At 51.1% G+C, this 19,099-nt stretch overlaps 1 protein-coding gene across 3 annotated transcripts in view; it reads left to right on the forward strand.

The window, feature by feature from the left end:
• Positions 1-19,099, forward strand: part of ETS1 (ETS proto-oncogene 1, transcription factor) — a 303,023-nt gene that overhangs the window by 143,905 nt on the left and 140,019 nt on the right. The window contains exon 1 of one of the 3 annotated variants that reach the window (XM_069614183.1): positions 10,755-11,161. The exons of the other annotated variants lie outside the window; for them this stretch is intronic. Within the exon in view, the coding sequence (XP_069470284.1) occupies positions 11,077-11,161 (85 nt within the window). The 5' untranslated portion in view covers positions 10,755-11,076. Of the gene's footprint in view, positions 1-10,754; positions 11,162-19,099 lie in introns of those variants that run through there. 3 annotated transcript variants of the gene reach the window in all.

A 19,099-nucleotide genomic window follows, 5' to 3' on the forward strand; every position in this document is an offset into this window, starting at 1 on the left:
CGGTCAGCCAGTGCTATTATCTGGTGAGTCTTTTTGTGCCACCTGCCAGGGTCTGCCAGTTATAATATGATAGGTTATTTATAAGGTGCTTAATACCCAGAGGTTTCAAAGCACGGAGGCTGGGGTCGAACCTATGTTGCTCTGTGTCGTCTTGCTTCGAAGGCGAGCGGGTTGCCCATGAGCTATCATGATCTGCCTTTGTGGGACCCTTTTGGTGGCCGCCATCTTGATAGCAGATAGAAGCAGGTGCACCCCTGCAAGGGGAGGTTCTCCCCATAATGAGTCTGTCCATCATTAATGATAATGGCTAGTTGCCACCCATTTTAATGTCAAGCCAGGTCGTTATGCATTTCTTTGTCTACACGTGTGTTATATCTGTGTTTAAATGTCTACAAATGTGAATACTATTGTGTGTGAGCGGGCACTGGATGGACAGCCTGGCTGTGGGGGCTCCTTTACCACCCCCTGCCCCAAAATAAGCTTTTTTTCGGTTACTTTAAGTAAACAACCATAGACCCACAGGTCACCCACGTAGATACTGTAGCGCGCGGAGCTCAGTGTGAGCAGGGCTCAAGTCGAGGGTACACGCGGGTGAACGGAGTCCCACCCACAGCATATTCCTGTTGATGCCACATTCGATGGGTATGTTCATGAGTCCCCCCACTTTTTTAGGACTTGATCCCTGAGTCTGAGGGTCCAATGTGACAGTGTAACGTGGATGTACCCCCAAGGTGGAGAGCGCATCTCATTAGTGGACCGGCCACAGCCCTGCAGCCTGTAAGGACTTCTGCCGCAGGACCCTGCATGACTCCAAGAAGATCACGCAGGAGCCGGAGGCAGTAAAAATGCGGTCCTTTTAAAATACCCATTTTAAAATGCCACCTAATTATGAGCTGTGATCACCTCCAACATTTACCACAGGGGGGTACACGTGACGTGCTCCGTCGGGTAGTGACACATAATTACTCCGTGCCGTGTTTTCTTTGCAGCCCTTGCAGTAAAGGTGTCTTGCTCAACTCATGCTTAGATATTTAAAATACAGCACTTACCCTTACGCCACACTCGTGCAGTTACCCCAGGTGTCTCCAGTGATGCTGCAGGCATGACTCTCTGGGGGTTCAAAGCATCACTGGGACACCGCAAGTGGTACACAGGTTGTCCAGGTCTGCATGGTCACTGGGCTGCAGTGTCCTGAGGTGGAATGAACAGTGCCTTGAACTTGACACGCCCTTCACTGGCGCTATGTCTGTAGGAACTAGTGCCAAATTAACATCAATGGTGCAGTGTTTAAAGCACATTGGGCCAGTGTCATTGCCCAAAAACATGATAGGATTTAAAGACAAACCCTACATTTCAATGGTACCTGCCAGCGTGGCAATGACGTGGGGCATTGTTGGCGCTTTCTAGTTCATGGTGCATGTCCAGCCGCATTGCACCTTTATGCCATAGCAGACTGAGTGGCTCTGCACTAGGAATGTCTTTGAAGTGTCAGTGTGCCTTGAGTAGGGTGGTCCCGGGTAACTGACTGAACATGGTGTTCTCTCGTATCGACCCAACGCATAGCAGCACCACCTGATGTAGCAACACTTGGCATGATGCCAACCCTTAATGTGGCATAATAAGGAGTCACACCGGAGAAAGAAAGTCTAACATGAATATAGATTAAAAAAGTACTACCAACTGCTGTGATGGTTCCAAAGTGAAAGGGGCTGGGCCCAGTTGTTATTGGGTGGACTACTGGGCAAGGTATGGTAACAATAACCACCTCGAAATCCTTCTACCACCCATTCTAACCAACAACACAACTCGACGCATACATCCAGCATCAAAACACAACTTATACAATAGCAGAACTATACAATACACCCCGAGATATGTCTAAACTACATTTCCATAAACACCACACTAACCCATCACAGATGCACCGACACCACTCCCCACACTCCTTGAACACCACCTGATAGACAACACAGACCACCACGTAAGCAATTTCCCTCACCAACCAGGAGTGCACATTAACCACTTCTCCACACAATTCACACAATATGTCAACTTTAGACACCACAGACAGCCCTGTCTTTTCAGATCTGCACACATTAACAAAAGGGCAAATAAACCTTAAACTGCCGCCCCCGCCCCTTCGTTATACCCCACCTCTTGCAAATCCTGAAACTTCAAGAAACCATGAGCCTGGCAGAAGGTGTGCTATACAAGAGTCAATAACATAGCATGACATGGCATAGCACAGAGCTTGCCTCATTGTCCTGTGTGGACAGTATTCTGGATTACCTGAGCAACTTTTGTAACTGGCACCTACAGGGAAGGACATTAATGCCTTTGTTACTGGAGTCATTGCTTTATTCTAGAATCTCTGGTGCAGTGACTGCCTGCCGCGACTAAATCTGTTGTCACTCAAATGGTATGAGACTGAGGGGGGGGCCAGTTCAACAATGATGCGATTCTAGGAGACAGCCTTGGGGTGTGGGGAGGTCACTGAAAGAGGGGAATGACAAAACACCATGTTGTCCCGTGAATCATTTGCAATTGCCTTCATTGAAAGGGAATTGTTTTTAAAAAATAAAATAAAAATCTTTTATATGAGCGTTCAGTTAATGAATTCTAAGGATTCGCGTGTTTGCAGTTTAGTTACAATGAGATTTAAACACTTGCCCAGGATCCCACCATTTGTATTAACAGCGAAGCCAGGATTTTAACCCACTCTGCAATTTAGGCATATACATTCTGACCTCTGTTTGGAACAAATCTTTGAAGGACTACAATAATACTCTCTTAAAGGTTTCATCTGCAAAATGCACACATCGTGTAGTAAAGCAAACTGGCAAACTATCATTCATTGTGATCTAGATGTACCTGACTTAATGGTTTTCATAAGAACTCCCCCATGTGAGTGTATGGTCTCATTATGGTAAAAACCCCACAGCTGGGCAAACTATCCTAGGCAAGGCAATACATAAATACACATAGAAACCTGTTTAGCCAAAGGAAAAGCATTGCACCTTTATTTTCCACATCCTGATGGGAAACTGAACGTCCAAGATTGCAAAATAGCGCTACCCTGAAATACCTTCGGCTTTAAACCACTGTAATGTCAGCACTTTAAGAAGAACACTAAAATAAATTGTGTATTAAGGTTTCTTGGATATAGAGATAGCATGCCACAAACCTCCAGCTTGCTGTATGCATGATAAGAACATGTGTCTATGCACATCAAAGCAACCCATGTTTTGTATGTCACCACATGTTCTTGGATATGAAGTAATCCTTGAGAGGGGGATTTTTCGTGTCACGTGCTTTCTTTGTGCTAGAAGCAGGCGCGGATTAGGTGGGCATCTGGAGCAGTGTGGGGTCTTTCGGTTGTACATCTCCCATCATGGTGCCACTTGCCCACACATTCATGCATGCCACGGTTGCTTCTGATAACCAAGGACACATGTTACACACTTAACTCGGGGGGCTGCTGGCTTTGCATCCCATGGCACTGCTTATTATCTGCATCTTCTCCTGCTCATGCCCGCTCTGATGCCAAGCAGTTCCATAAACGAATGGGGCAATATTTCAGGAGCTCGGGCTAAAGCCGGGTTACCCTGAAGGTGGTTTGCACCCAAAGAGGAGCAAAGGCCAAGCTGGCGATTAAGAGGGGTCAGGAGTGTTGCTAACATCAGATCAACTAGTAGACTGGACCAGCTTGCTTTATTCAGCCTTTGGTATCAATGCAACACTCCTCCTGGCTTCCTCTTTAGCTAGGCTCCCCTCTATGGGGCCAGAACCCCTCTTGACTTCTTCTTTAGCTAGGCAGGCCTCCCTCTATTGGGCTCCCCTCTATGTGGCCAGAACCCCTCTTGACTTCTTCTTTAGCTAGGCAGGCCTCCCTCTATTGGGCTCCCCTCTATGTGGCCAGAACCCCTCTTGACATCTTCTTTAGCTAGACAGGCCTCCCTCTATTGGGCTCCCCTCTATGTGGCCAGAACCCCTCTTGACATCTTCTTTAGCTAGGCAGGCCTCCCTCTATTGGGCTCCCCTGTTTGTGTGCAGACGTCTTCCTGAGCTCCTTTTTTTAGCTAGAATGCCCCCCCTCTCTGTTGGGCTCCCCTGTATTTGGGCAGAACTCCTCCTGGCTTCTTCTTTAGATAGGCAGGCCTCCCTCTATTAGGCTCCCCTGTATTTAAAGAGGAATCCAGGAGGAATTCTACCCAGACTAGTCTCCCTCTACTGAGCTCCCCCTTATTCAGGCAATATTTGTTATGAGCTCCTCTTCAGCTATACAGGTCTCCCTTTATAGTGCTTCCTTGTGTATGGCCAGAACTCTTTCTGAGCACCTCTTTAGCTGGGCAGGCCTCGCTCTATTGGGCTCCCCTCTATGTGGCCAGAACCCCTCTTGACTTCTTCTTTAGCTAGGCAGGCCTCCCTCTATTGGGCTCCCCTCTATGTGGCCAGAACCCCTCTTGACATCTTCTTTAGCTAGGCAGGCCTCCCTCTATTGGGCTCCCCTGTTTGTGTGCAGACGTCTTCCTGAGCTCCTTTTTTTAGCTAGAATGCCCCCCCTCTCTGTTGGGCTCCCCTGTATTTGGGCAGAACTCCTCCTGGCTTCTTCTTTAGATAGGCAGGCCTCCCTCTATTAGGCTCCCCTGTATTTAAAGAGGAATCCAGGAGGAATTCTACCCAGACTAGTCTCCCTCTACTGAGCTCCCCCTTATTCAGGCAATATTTGTTATGAGCTCCTCTTCAGCTATACAGGTCTCCCTTTATAGTGCTTCCTTGTGTATGGCCAGAACTCTTTCTGAGCACCTCTTTAGCTGGGCAGGCCTCGCTCTATTTAGCTCCCCTTTGTTTTTGTAGAACTCCTTCTGAGTTCCTATTGAAATAGTCTGGCCTTCCTCTATCTAGATTTCCTGTATTTGAAAAAACTTCACACTGAGCCCATCTTCAGCTTGATTAACCCCTCTCTATTGAGCTCCTTGGTTTTTGGGTCGAAACCCTTCTAGTTCGCTGAATAGCTAGCTTCTCCTCCCTCTGTGGAGCGCTGGCATATTGGACACCACTCCTCCCGAGCACCTGTTTAGCCAGGCAGACCACACTCTCTTGAGCTTCCCTGCATTTGGGTATCCCAAGCTCCTTTGTAGCTGGTCAGACCTCTCTCTATGGAGCTCCCCAGTATTTGGACACAACTCCTCCTACACTCTCTTCTTTAGCTAGGCAGATTTCCCTCTATCACATCCCCCTGTATTTGGGCAGAACTCATGCCGTACTTCTCTTTGGCTAGTGAGACCACTTTCTCTTGAGCTTCCCTGCATTTGGGTATCCTGGGCTCATTTGTATCTAAGAAGATCTCACTTTAGTTGCACTGTGTTTTGGCATAGCACCTCCTGAGCTCCCTTCTAGTTGGGCAGAGGGGCCTCTCCCAGTGTGGGCAGATTGTCCTACTTCTTCTGAGCAACCTTGGAGGAGGGCAGATATTCGTCTTCTTTACTTCTCTCCATCAGACAGATATTTGTCTCCTGAGCTCCCGTATAGGGATGTTTGGGTAGACCCCACCATCTGACTTCCCTGTGGGCAGACCTTCTCGCCCATGCTACTGATCTGCTCAACTTTAAGATGGCCGACACCTCCAAATGAGTAATCTCTCTTTATGAAACTTAATATCCTCTGAATCGGGGAGAAGGGTGGGTCTAAAAGGCCAAAAGAAGGAATAACAGATACTCAGCCTCCTGGAGTCGGGTGAGGGGGGTCAACAGTGCAATGAGTGAATGCCTCTACCGCCACCATCTGCGTAAGACCTGCAGGCTACACATCCAGTTCCTGGGGAGATAGCGATAGAGGTCTCCTTGCTATGCTGGGACATGTGGTCCCCACACCTAAGCTCCAGAAGAGGACCTGCTCGATTCCCAGCACAAGTATTTTATAAACACTGGCCCTGTGTCACTTTTACTCCTGATGTTTTCGGGACAGTTGGGAACAGAGAGGCCACTTATAAATAAGGGTTAATACTGAGGTCAAAGCGCACAAAGCAAAGGCACAACCAACCGTGGCCATGCAGGCATTTGGAGGGGCATTAGGTATTTGGGCGATCACTCTTGAACCCACACGTAACCCACCAACACTTTGAGGCTGGCTCCACCCATGCATGATTTGATGTGAGGTACTTATATGGCGCTGACTATCCAGAGTTATCCGCATCCAGTCACAGGTGAAGCAGAAAGAAATATAAGCTCCAAGTCAGAATGTCAGCCTAATTTCCGAGCACCATCAAACATCAGCTGTTTCGATTATTTAAAAAGTAATGTTTTCATTCATGTACCTTGAGACTGTGCGATGACTGCTCAGGTTTAGTAAGTCTTCAATAATCACACACACATTTTCTTATATTTGACTGAATACTTTTTTTTGTGAATTGTCTTTTCAGTGCTTATTGTATTGTCAGTCATACAATTTTTCTCCACATTTTTTCTCCACAATTTTCTCTTTGGCTATTTTGTATTGATTTCATACAATTCGCTGTTCATCTCTCATAGTTAGTCATACACTTTTTTCCGCCCACTTTGTGGTCATATAATTTTTGTACTTTGTATTGGTTTCATCAATGATACTGTTCATTTTCCATTGCTATTCGTCTCTCAACACGTGTTTCGCCATGGTAATTCCCATGCTTCATCAGGAGGGGTGCTTGCATATACAATTGTAGACATCAGCAAGCAAAATAGAGGGACAAGAAAAAGGAAAAGGGAAACAAAAAAGAAAATACATTTGTTTTTAGTAGTTATAAATGGTGTTTTAAGGATTATTTCATAAATATTTTGTTTCCCTTATGCACAATTAGATACTTAACTTGATTGTTCTAATGTACTCACCCTGGGTGCTTATTTTTTTTTAAATCCTAAAGAGACTTCATATATTTCCTTGTAATTCCATTTTTCCTTTTGTAGTCTGTAACCTTTAGAAGTAAAATGCGATTTATAAAGGTAATTTCATGGATAAGGTATCTGGTTGTCTTCTTTCTCTAATAGTGCAGTGCCAGTAGGTTGCAGGTGCTCTTAGATCTGGACTAAAGGGGGAATTGTGGCTATATTTGGTTTGTCACTGCAGCTAGTTCCTTAGTTTACCAAACATGCAGTGCCAGATGGCAGAGTTGTTAAATATACTCGAGGTTGAAAACCTTTCAGTGCTTTCCGGAACTGATTGCGAGTCTCCTTCTTTTTGAGCTCGCGGGGGGGGGGGGGGCTATTCCATGGCCTGGGGCCATATATTGCAAACCGCGTGTCTCCCCTGGAGACGCAATCGGATGGCGGGATCACCACCCAGCGTTTGTCAACAGAACATAACGTTCTGGGTGGTTGGTATCTTTTCCATTTTTACAGCGGTGCAGGATTTTGAACATGATTCTATCTTTCACTGACAGCCAGTGGAGAGGGCGGTGCAGGGCAGAGCTGTGGGAGGATTTAAAGACTTTATAAATCCGCCTCACCCCGACACTTTGTGCTTTTTGGAGCCGGTTCAAGTGTTTGCAAGGGCTCCCGGCTACCAGGACATTCTCGTGGTCCAGCTGGGAGTTGACCAAAGCCCCCACCAGGTTATTGTGATCTTCAGATGGGACATATGCTAGGGCAAGCCCTAGTAAACGCAGGGAGTAAAGGACTGATTGGAGTTTAAACTCCAACTTGCTTCTCGCATCGCATTTTGGCCTGCCTGATGCAGCCTAAATATTACATTTTCGATGCAAAGTTCAAACTGGACCCCATGTGTCAAGGAAATGCTGTGCTCTTCTCATTATCTAACAGAAGATGTTTGGGTCCAAACAAGGCCACCTCCGTTTTACTGGGGTTGAGTTGCAACCAATTCAGTGCCATCCAATTTCCGACATCTTCTAAGCATCGTCTGACTTTAAGGAACGAACCCCTAAAGTTACACAACTTCAGAAAAATCTGGGTAGCCTCGGCATAGGTTTGGAAACCCACTTCATGATTCCTCAGGATCTCCATTAAAGGCTTCATATGCAAGTTAAACAGCAGAGGTGGAGGAGGCGATTCCTGGGGTACACCACAGCCCTGGGGAAGAGGGTCAGACAGCAATCCCCCCAACTTCACCTACTGCCAGCGCTCGGAAAGAACGGAATCAAACCGTTTAATAGCATGGGCTGAGACCTTCCCACCCTTCCTCGGGCGTCTTAGGGTAATGCTGTGGTCCACAGTATCAAATGCCAAAGACAGATCTAATATCTCACCGCCTCTGACACCTGAAGAAGCTCAACCCAGACTGCTGTTTCCCGAATACTGGCCGAAACGCAGATTCGCAGGCATCTAGACAGGCAACCTTTTCTACATGATCCGGAACTTTGATACCCTTCTCCAGGATTGTGCCTGGGCACGGGAGTCCTGCCACCGGGCGAAAGCTCTGTGGGTCATTTGAATCCAGATTGGGGGTTTCCAACAGTGCGTTATAGTGGACTTTTTCAGCTTAAAGGGCACTACTACGCCTTGTGAAAGGGATGCATTAACTAACAGAGTGAGGAGAGGGGACATCTCCACTGCCAGTCGCTGTGCTGGACATGCTGGCAGCCCGAATGGCAGACCATTAGTGGCATCAGAGTCCTCGGAGTCTAATATAAGATCAAACGGATGCCCAGGATACTGGTGGCCATGCCATGGAGCTCGCGATCAGGCAAAACTAGCATTTCCGTTCAGAATCATCTGCCTGTTTTGAGCAATCTTTTCACAAATACCTTTAATTGTGTTAAAGAAAAACATTGGATAGGCATTCGCTTGGTTAGATGAAGGTTCGATAGAGAAGTTAGCGCTCCTGGGGTGGATACCATTAGCAATGAGTGAGGAGAGTTCTCTGGGACGGTCATTCAGTAACTCACTCTTCTTGAGCAGAACATCTCACTTGCTATGAAGATGGCCATGTCATATGCTTTCAAGGCCCTTTTGGTAATTAACGCCAGAGTTCTAAGTTGCCTCTAATTTCTTTCCAGCGCCCTATACTTTGTCCTTAGCAGGACTAAAGTATGAGAACAGGATGGCCTAGATGTTTGCTTTGGGGTAGGACGACCTCCATTTTACGCGCCTCACTAGACTTCTCTACACACCTCCATCATCTGAGCTTAAGTGTGCAGATCTTCTCCCCACGAGCTTCTCTGTTTCTGGACAGAGCTCCCTCCAACGAGGCCCCACCGGGGCTGATGCCCCCCCCCCCCCGGCCTTGAGCCCCCCATGGGTAGCATAGAACCCCTACTCTTTTCTAGGCAGGATAACAGCGGCTGAGCTCCCCCTGGGTAAAGCACTGTTCCTTTCCTAAAGGGCTGCCTGCAGGACTCCTTCTCTTCGATTGCTCTTACTCCGACATAACGCCTCCCCTGAAATCCTCTGTGGGCAGGCGGATGCCCCCTCTGAGCTCCTCTGGAGGCAGGCTGATGCCCCCTCTGAGCTCCTCTGGAGGCATTCTGATGCCCCCTCTGAGCTCCTCTGTGGGCAGGCAGATGCCCCCCAGAGCTCCCCAGGAGGCAGGCTGTTGCCCCCTCTGAGCTCCTCTGGGGGCAGGCAGATGCCCCCCTCACCCCCTTGAACTCCCCTGTGGGCAGGTGGATGCCCTCTCTGAGTTCTTCTGGGGGTGGGTAGGTGCCCCCTCTGAGCGCCTCTCTGACCAGGTGATGCCCCCTCTGAGCTTCTCTGGAGGCATTCTGATGCCCCTCTGAGCTCCTCTGTGGGCAGGCTGATGCCCCCTCTGAGCTCCTCTCTGGGCAGCTGATCCCCCCCCATGTACTCCTCTGTGGTCAGGTGGATGCCCTCTCTGAGCTCCTCTCCTCTGTGGGCAGGCGGATGCCCCCTCTGAGCGACTTTGGGGGCGGGCAGAGGCTACCTCTGAACTCCTCTGTGGCCAGGCGGGTGACCCCCACACCCCCTTGAGCACCTCTGTGGGCAGGCGCATGCCCCCTCTGAGCTCTTCTGGGGGCAGGCAGATACCCCCCCCGCCCCCTCGCCCACTTGAGCTCCTCTGTGGGCTGCTGGATGCCCTCTCTGAGCTCCTCTCCTCTGTGGGCAGGCGGATGCCCCCTCTGAGCGACTTTGGGGGCGGGCAGAGGCTACCTCTGAACTCCTCTGTGGCCAGGCGGGTGACCCCCACACCCCCTTGAGCACCTCTGTGGGCAGGCGCATGCCCCCTCTGAGCTCTTCTGGGGGCAGGCAGATACCCCCCCGCCCCCTCGCCCACTTGAGCTCCTCTGTGGGCTGCTGGATGCCCTCTCTGAGCTCCTCTCCTCTGTGGGCAGGCGGATGACCCCTCTGAGCTCCTCTGGGGGCGGGCAGGTGCCCCCTCTGAGCTCCTCTGTGATCAGGCGCGTGCCTCTCCTGAGCTCCTCTCTGGGCAGGTGATGCCCCCTCTAAGCTTCTCTGGAGGCAGGCTGATACCCCCTCTGAGCTCCTCTCTGGGCAGCTGATGCCCCCCCCCCCCCCATGAGCTCCTCTGTGAGCAGGCGCATGCCCTCTCTGAGTTCCTCTGGGGGCGGGCAGGTGCCCCCTCTGAGCTCCTCTGGGGCAGTCGGATGTCCCCCCCACACCTCCGAGCTCCTCTGTGAGCAGGCGCATGCCCTCTCTGAGCTCCTAGGTGGAGCAGACCCCCTCCCCTCGCCGATTGTCTTTGTTCGACGAGACAGTCTCAGGTGGAGCTGCATCCCAGAGCTCTTCTGACGGCTCATCTCTTCTCCTCCCCCCTCCCCCTTCTGGAGTAGGCGTGCGCCGTCTCCGGGTAGCCCGCCCCCAGGGGCTGTCACAGACTTGGCCAAGCCCCTGCCGCTGCCCTCCTCAGCCTCACGCTGCGGCCGTGGAGCCGAGAAACGCCCTGACGAGGAGCCGAGGAGGTAGCACACGAGTCCCGGCAGGACAGCTGGCATCCAGGGAGAGGTATAGCGCCTACAGCACGCCCGGCACTACCAGCGGACTACCCCTCGGCCCCAAGCAGACGCCCCAGGACCCCACTCTCGGCGCACAGGGGGACCTCTGCGGGGGAGCCTCCGTCCCCGGACAGGCTCTGCAGAAGGACTGCATCCCCATCGCGAAGGGGGTCGCCATGAAGGCAGCGCTGGACATTAAACCCACTCTGACCATCATCAAGACGGAGCGGCTGGACCTCGAGTCGTGCCCATGCTCCCCCGGTAGGTACCACGGGCTCCCCGCTGGCAGGTATGAGGCTCGGGTAACTGACCGCCTCTGGTGGTCACCTTCCCAGGTCTGTAGCAGGAGCGGATGACAGCGGTCCTGGTCCTGTGGCCCGGGGCAGACTCTAGTGGCCGCTCTGTGGGCTGTGTCTGTGTGGTGGAGGGCGAGCTGTGGGCTCAGTGCTCTGCTTCTAGTGTTTACGCGCTGCTGGCCCTGCTCGCTCTGTGTTGTGACTACAGATGCAGGCCTGTCACTTTTCGGGCCCTGTGGGCAGAAGCAGGGAGGTTCTGATGCTAACTCTTCAAATTCTCTGATTTAATGATACCATGTCATGCCCCGAGATCAGTTTCAGGGAGGGGGGTGGGAGTAGGGGTTACAGGGACTGTAATGTGCAGGCACTCGGTTTAGTGGCAGCCATTGGTGGTCATTTTAGTGTCTCTTGGGGGCAGTAGTGGCTGTAATGGCCATGGAGGAGGCTCCATAGTCGGAGATAAGCTGTAATTAGGGCATTTCGGGGTCCGGGGACCGTGAAACGTTCGTGGGGTTATTCTCCATACTGTACTGTCATTGACAATGGTCCTGTTTCAGACTCTATAGCCAGCGGTGAGCTATGATGTCAATTGCATCCAGGTTGGGATGGTAACTATGAAGACTCTGTGGTCAGTGTCAGGGTCTGTGGTCAGTGGTGGGCTCTGCTTCTCATTTTGCAGGCCCCGTGTTCAGTGCACGCTCTCATGCTGGCAGTTCAGGCTCTTTGTGGGGTCAGTGGCAGGCTCTGGGGTCAGAGGCGGACTCTGCTGCTCGTTTTGCAGGCCTCGTGTTCAGTGCACGCTCTCATGCTGGCAGTTCAGGCTCTCTGTGGGGTCAGTGGCAGGCTCTGGGTCAGTGGCAGGATCTGGGGTCAGTGGCAGGATCAGGGCTCAGAGGCAGTCTCTGGTGAGGTCTTTTCCGCTTCTCGGTTTGGTGGCAGGCACTGATAATTAGTTTACATCATCCGAGGTCAGTCTCAGGCTCTGCTGGTCATCTTTCAAGATCACTTTTCAGGCCCTGGCTACTTATTGGCACCTGGTGTCAGTGGCTGTCTCAATGGTTAGTTTTCAGGATGTCCGGTCATTAGTAGACTTTGATGGGGGCTGTTGTTCAGCAAAGCCTTTTGCCAACTACAGAGCAGAAGACTTGCCAAGCTCTGCCGGTGACTCCAAAATGTGTGGCTTGTTTCTGCTTCTGCCCTTCATGTTTAGAGCCCCTGGCTAGTGACGGACTATTCGCCCCCCCCATGGTTAGTGACTGACTATTCGCCCCAGTGGCTAGTGACTGACTATGGGTCTCTACACATGTCGTGGTCATTGCAGGTGGGGTCTTGGATCGGACTGTGGTATACAGATGGCTGGGGCATCGAGGGAAATATGGCCACGGTCACACATGGCAACTCATTCCTCTTGTGACAGATGTTTTGAGTACCTGCCTAGAGACACTGTTTACTAAAATGTGTAGCAAGTTGTGTTTTTTAAAGAAAATGTGCAGTAGCAACTCAAAGCCGCTAGATGCGCACTGGAGTAACTCGTCAAACTGGCCCAGTTTGGCAACATAACTGGCCCACGCTAGCATGCTGGCCCTGCACGTCAGGATTGACCCGTTGCACTATAGGCCAGTCTGATTCTGGGTTGTGGTCAGTGCCAGGATCCAGTGCTCTGTTTCCAAACTGCCTGTGCAGTTTCGGGCTCCAGTGGTGCATTTTCGGGCGTTCCGGGCAGCGATCCAATAGCGCCTGGCTCCAGTGGTGTGCTTTTAGGCGCTCTGGGCACTGGTGTAATTGCACATGCTCTGAATAGGGCCGGGCTCCAGTGGTGTGCTTTTAGGCGCTCTGGGCACTGGTGTAATTGCACATGCTCTGAATAGCGCCGGGCTGCAGTGGTGTGCTTTTAGGCGCTCTGGGCACTGGTGTAATTGCACATGCTCTGAATAGGGCCGGGCTCCAGTGGTGTGCTTTTAGGCGCTCTGGGCACTGGTGTAATTGCACATGCTCTGAATAGCGCCGGGCTGCAGTGGTGTGCTTTTAGGCGCTCTGGGCACTGGTGTAATTGCACATGCTCTGAATAGGGCCGGGCTCCAGTGGTGTGCTTTTAGGCGCTCTGGGCACTGGTGTAATTGCACATGCTCTGAATAGCGCCGGGCTGCAGTGGTGTGCTTTTAGGCGCTCTGGGCACTGGTGTAATTGCACATGCTCTGAATAGGGCCGGGCTCCAGTGGTGTGCTTGTAGTCGCTCTGGGCAGTGGTGTAATTCCACATGCTCTGAATAGCGCCAGGCTGCAGTGGTGTGCTTTTAGGCGCTCTGGGCACTGGTGTAATTGCACATGCTCTGAATAGGGCCGGGCTCCAGTGGTGTGCTTTTAGGCGCTCTGGGCACTGGCGTAATTCCACAGTCTCTGAATGGTGACTGGCTCTAGTGGGCTGTTTTTCTGGCCCCTCGGGCCACTTTCTTAATGACAGCGCCTACTGTGCAGTTTCCATGTTCTGGTCGCCGTTGTAATTGATGTACTAGCCAGTTGCAGCGTCTGGTAAATTCCTGACCCACTGGTCATTTTTCCTTTGAAGTTTCACAAGCTCCCGCTGCTGCTCCGACGCCGCCCGAGGGAGGGGCGGGGTCTTCTGCGGGGTTTTCATCTTCCCCCTGGTCCTTGCATTTTGCCTTCTTGCATGCATTTTTCTGCTGTTGCCTCATCCCCTATTTTCGCAGCTGCAGGCGGTGCTGGCTCATGTGATTTGGGGAATGAAATCTGGTGCGGCCGGCAGATTTTGCAAACACTGGGCTCTGTGATGTGGAGCCCTGGGCCGCGTCCAGAGCCAGGAGAGACGGCGTACCCCTTACTTTGCAAAAGAAGAGGCCGGCCCAGCTGCGTAAAGAGGGGTCGCGCGAGGGCGAAGCCGGCCTCCAGCCTTCTCATGCCTGGTTTAGTTGCTTCTCCAAACGTGAGAGATTCGTCCCTTCTCGCCCAGCTAGTGATGTTTTCCAGCGTGTTTGCGCCCAGAATCCATTCGTACCCTCTTCGCCTGCCCCTTAAAATGGCCCTGCATCACCAGAAGACAGGACCCAACCCAAACAATAAACCCCACATCAAACAATTACACAAAAAAGTGTCAGACGTTCATTAGGTATTTGGGGGTGGGGGGCACTGATGACTAAGGACACATTTCATCTGCACGCCATAGGTGTGCAGGTCTAGGTGCTTGAGGTCCTTTGACTTATACAGTGGATTCTGTGCCTCTGGGGGGTGGGGGGGTCGGCCGGTCGACGGTGGCAGGAGGGCTTCAGGCAGGTGGGTAATACCCCTGAAGGATTCCTCCGATATGCGAAGGTGGAGAGCTCTTAGTGTGTGCGGTCTTCCAGGGGGGTTGTCTGCTCCGTGGTGTCCGCCTTGGCTTTGCTGAGGATGGTGTGGTCCTCGGTGATGGGGGTTGAGAAATGCATTGCCTTTAGTCTTGTCCTCAGGTAAGCTCTCCAGATGCGTTATGGCCTTCTGGGTCTTGAGGTGTGTGCTGTCTTCTAAGGAGCTCTCCAGATATGTGATGACATTCTGGTGCTTCAGGTGTGCGCTTTCTTCTAAGGAGCTCTCTAGATATGTGATGACCTCCTGGGGCTTTAGGTGTGTGCTGTCTTCTGAGGAGCTCTCTAGATATGGGATGACCTTCTGGGGCTTCAGGTGTGTGCTGTCTTTTGAGGAGCTCTCTAGATATGTGATGACCTTCTGGGTCTTCAGGTGTGTGCTGTCTTTTGAGGAGCTCTCTAGATATGTGATGACCTTCTGGGTCTTCAGGTGTGTGCTGTCTTTTGAGGAGCTCTCTAGATATGTGATGACCTTCTGGGTCTTCAGGTGTGTGCTGTCTTTTGAGGAGCTCTCTAGATATATGATGACCTTCTGAGTCTTCAGGTGTGTGCTGTCTTCTGAAGAGCTCTCCAGATATGTGATGATCTTCTGTGGCTTCAGGTGTGCGCTATCTTCTAAGGAACTCTCTAGATATGTGATGACCTTCTGGGGCTTCAGGTGTGTGCTGTCTTCTGAGGAGCTCTAAAGAAATGTGATTACCTTCTGTGGCTTCAGCTGTCTGTTGTCTTCTGAGGAGTTTGTCTGATGTGTGGTGTCCTATAGGGGCTTTTGGTGTGTGATGTCTTCTGAAGAGGTCTTCTAGTGTGTGCGGTCCTCCAGGTCTGCAGTGTCTTCTCTTCTGAGGAGATCTTCTCGAGTGCATTGTCCTCTGGAAGGTTCTTCTGGTGTATTCTGTCCTTTGTTGCTTCTTCATTTGTTTGCACTCTGAGGTACTTTTCTGTGATGTATTTTCCGGGACACATCAAGTGTTAGTTTCTATGTGCCCCGCAAGTGTTTTTGCCTTGGGCGGACATGCAGTTATTATGTGTCTGTTTAGGGGGGCTATTCGGGCGTTTGCGGATTGAGAGGGACCCTCATGGGGGTTTATTTCCCCGTGTGTGCTTTTTCGGATGTGTGATGGTGAACAGAGTCCTTTTTTTCATGTGCAGTATCTGCTGACGTGCTTCTTAAGTTGGGGTGTTCTCTGAAGGCGTTCTCATGTCTGATCTCCTCGGGGTGTACTTCACTTGTAAAGTGTCCTTTGACACTTCCTCAGGTATTAAAAGGGCATTCATGGACGGGCTTCCTCCTTAATGTCTTCTCTGAGGCAGTTCCTCAGGCGTGCCATGTCTGCTGAGGAGGCCCTCTCTACGTGTGCTGTCCTATGAGGATTCTTGTGTGAGAGGTCCACAGTTTTCATTCTTCAAATGCGTGAACTCCTAAGTCCTTACTCATTTGTGTGGCAGCCACAGCTAAAATGTTGAGGATTGTGTGTTGTTTCCACTGTTTCCTCTGGGATCTACACATGGTGTGATGCTCTCTGCAGTGCTTGTTGGATGCGTGATTGTATACTGGTGTGTGTGTGTGTGCGAAACTAGTTTGTTTTCCTGTTGTGGGGTGCATCTTAATGAACATTTCCAGGTGTTGGGATTTCATCTCATGGTATTCTTTAAGTATACGGTATTATACGTTTTTCTCCGAGTGGAAAATGACCCAACGCCTTCTTAGCCTGTGCTTAGATACTATATTTAGTGGGCAATTCCTGATAATGTTCCCTGCCGTCCTGTTCACGTGCCTGGTCTCGGGCGCTTTGAAGATAACCATCATATCACACCACTACGCTCACTCTCTACTATATGATATGATGTGGCATTTATAACGCGCCTATACACAAGTGTTTCAAAGCGCGAGACTCTACACCATCATTCAACTAGAACAAAGCTATACCCCTGATTAATTCGGCCTAGCTGTTCACATACGAATACGACCCCATGAACACTTCATCACCCTAATAAAACGCAGCTAGCCGAGCACATTCCGGCCTAGTCGCTCACATATGCACCCCGAACGCAGCCAGAGCCAACTCTGGGTGTGCACACGCCAGACTGCACAATCCAACTGATATCTTGAGTACCACACCTAACGCTAGGATGCAGCTACCATCCAGCAATTACATTTGCTGCACACTTATCTGGTGCACCCACGCACCCTACGACTCTATCTCTCTCTACTAACCACAACTACGGTTCCCGAGGGTGTTCAACCTACCAGCGCTTTGAGGTCATATCAGTGATATATAGAGCGCTATATAAATGCCAAGTAACATAACATAAGATAACAAACACTGGATGTATTAACTAAGCAATAATGTTGGACCCCAAATAAATGACCCAATGTTAATGGACGTCCTGCAGGTGTTGTCTTTAGAGGTGGTCCCTGAGGTAGTATCGTCTGAGGTTGTCCCTCAGGTGTTGTCCTTAGAGGTAGATCATCAGATGGTATCTTCTGAGGTGATCCCTCAGGTTGTATCTTCTGAGTTTGTCCCTCAGGTGTACTCATTAAAGGTGGTCCCTCAGGTGTTCTCCTTAGAGGGGTACTCTCAGGTGTTGTCCTTAAAGGTGGTCCCTCAGGTGTTGTCCTTAAGGGGGTACTCTCAGGTGTTGTTACTAGAGGTGGTCCCTCAGGTGTTGTCTTTAGAGGTGGTCCCTGAGGTAGTATCTTCTGAGGTTGTCCCTCAGGTGTTGTCCTTAGAGGTAGATCATCAGATGGTATCTTCTGAGGTGGTCCCTCAGGTGTTCTCATTAAAGGTGGTCCCTCGGGGGTTGTCCTTAGAGGGGTACTCTCAGGTGTTGTCCTTAGAGGTTGTCCCTCAGGTGTTGTCCTTAGTGAGGGAAGGTGGTTCCTAATGTGTTGTCCTTAGAGGTGGTCCCTCCGGTGGTATCTTGTGAGGTTGTCTCTCAAGTGTTGTACTTATAAGTGGTCCCTCGGGTGGTGTCTTCTGAGGGGGACCCTCGGGTGTTGTCCTTAGAGGTGGTCCCTCAGGTGGTATCTTCTGAGGTGGTCCCTCTGGTGTGGTCCTTAGAGGTGGTCCCTCAGGCTGTAACTTCTGAGGTAGTCCCTCTGGTGTGGTCCTTAGAGGTGGTCCCTCAGGTGGTATCTTCTGAGGTTGTCCCTCAGGTGTTGTCCTTAGCGAGGGAAAATGGTTATCAGGTGTTGTCCTTAGAGGTGGTCCCTCAGGTGGTATCTTCTGAGGTTGTCCCTCAGGTGTTGTCCTTGGCAAGGGAAAGTGGTCCCTCAGGTGTTGTCCTTAGAGGTGGTCCCTCAGGTGGTATCTTCTGAGGTTGTCCCTCAGGGGTTGTCCTTAGCAAGGGAAAGTGGTTCCTAAGGTGTTGTCCTTAGAGGTGGTCCCTCGGGCGGCATCTTCTGAGGTGGTCCCTCAGGTGTTGTCCTTAGAGGTGGTCAATCGGGCGGTATCTTCTGAGGTGGTCCCTTAGGTGTTGTCCTTAGAGGTGGTGCCCTGGGTGGTGTCTTCTGTGGTGGTCCCTCAGGTGTTGTCCTTAGAGGTGGTCCCTCAGGCTGTAACTTCTGAGGTAGTCCCTCTAGTGTGGTCCTTAGAGGTGGTCCCTCAGGTGTTGTCCTTAGAGGTGGTCCCTCAGGCGGCATCTTCTGAGGTGGTCCCTCAGGTGTTGTCCTTAGAGGTGGTACCTCAGGTGGTATCTTCTGAGGTTGTCCCTCAGGTGCTGTCCTTAGTGAGGGAAGGTGGTTCCTAATGTGTTGTCCTTAGAGGTGGTCCCTCCGGTGGTATCTTGTGAGGTTGTCTCTCAAGTGTTGTACTTATAAGTGGTCCCTCGGGTGGTGTCTTCTGAGGGGGACCCTCGGGTGTTGTCCTTAGAGGTGGTCCCTCAGGCAGTATCTTCTGAGGTGGTCCCTCTGGTGTGGTCCTTAGAGGTGGTCCCTCAGGCTGTAACTTCTGAGGTAGTCCCTCTGGTGTGGTCCTTAGAGGTGGTCCCTCAGGTGGTATCTTCTGAGGTTGTCCCTCAGGTGTTGTCCTTAGCGAGGGAAAGTGGTTCCTCAGGTGTTGTCCTTAGAGGTGGTCCCTCAGGTGGTATCTTCTGAGGTTGTCCCTCAGGTGTTGTCCTTAGCAAGGGAAAGTGGTCCCTCAGGTGTTGTCCTTAGAGGTGGTACCTCAGGTGGTATCTTCTGAGGTTGTCCCTCAGGGGTTGTCCTTAGCAAGGGAAAGTGGTTCCTAAGGTGTTGTCCTTAGAGGTGGTCCCTCGGGCGGCATCTTCTGAGGTGGTCCCTCAGGTGTTGTCCTTAGAGGTGGTCCCTCGGGCGGTATCTTCTGAGGTGGTCCCTCAGGTGTTGTCCTTAGAGGTGGTGCCCTGGGTGGTGTCTTCTGTGGTGGTCCCTCAGGTGTTGTCCTTAGAGGTGGTCCCTCAGGCTGTAACTTCTGAGGTAGTCCCTCTAGTGTGGTCCTTAGAGGTGGTTCCTCGGGTGTTGTCCTTAGAGGTGGTCCCTCAGGTGGCATCTTCTGAGGTGGTCCCTCAGGTGTTTTCCTTAGAGGTGGT

This window comes from Ambystoma mexicanum, chromosome 9, assembly GCF_040938575.1.
Source record: "Ambystoma mexicanum isolate Mex_15411 chromosome 9, UKY_AmexF1_1, whole genome shotgun sequence".
Taxonomy (NCBI): domain Eukaryota; kingdom Metazoa; phylum Chordata; class Amphibia; order Caudata; family Ambystomatidae; genus Ambystoma; species Ambystoma mexicanum.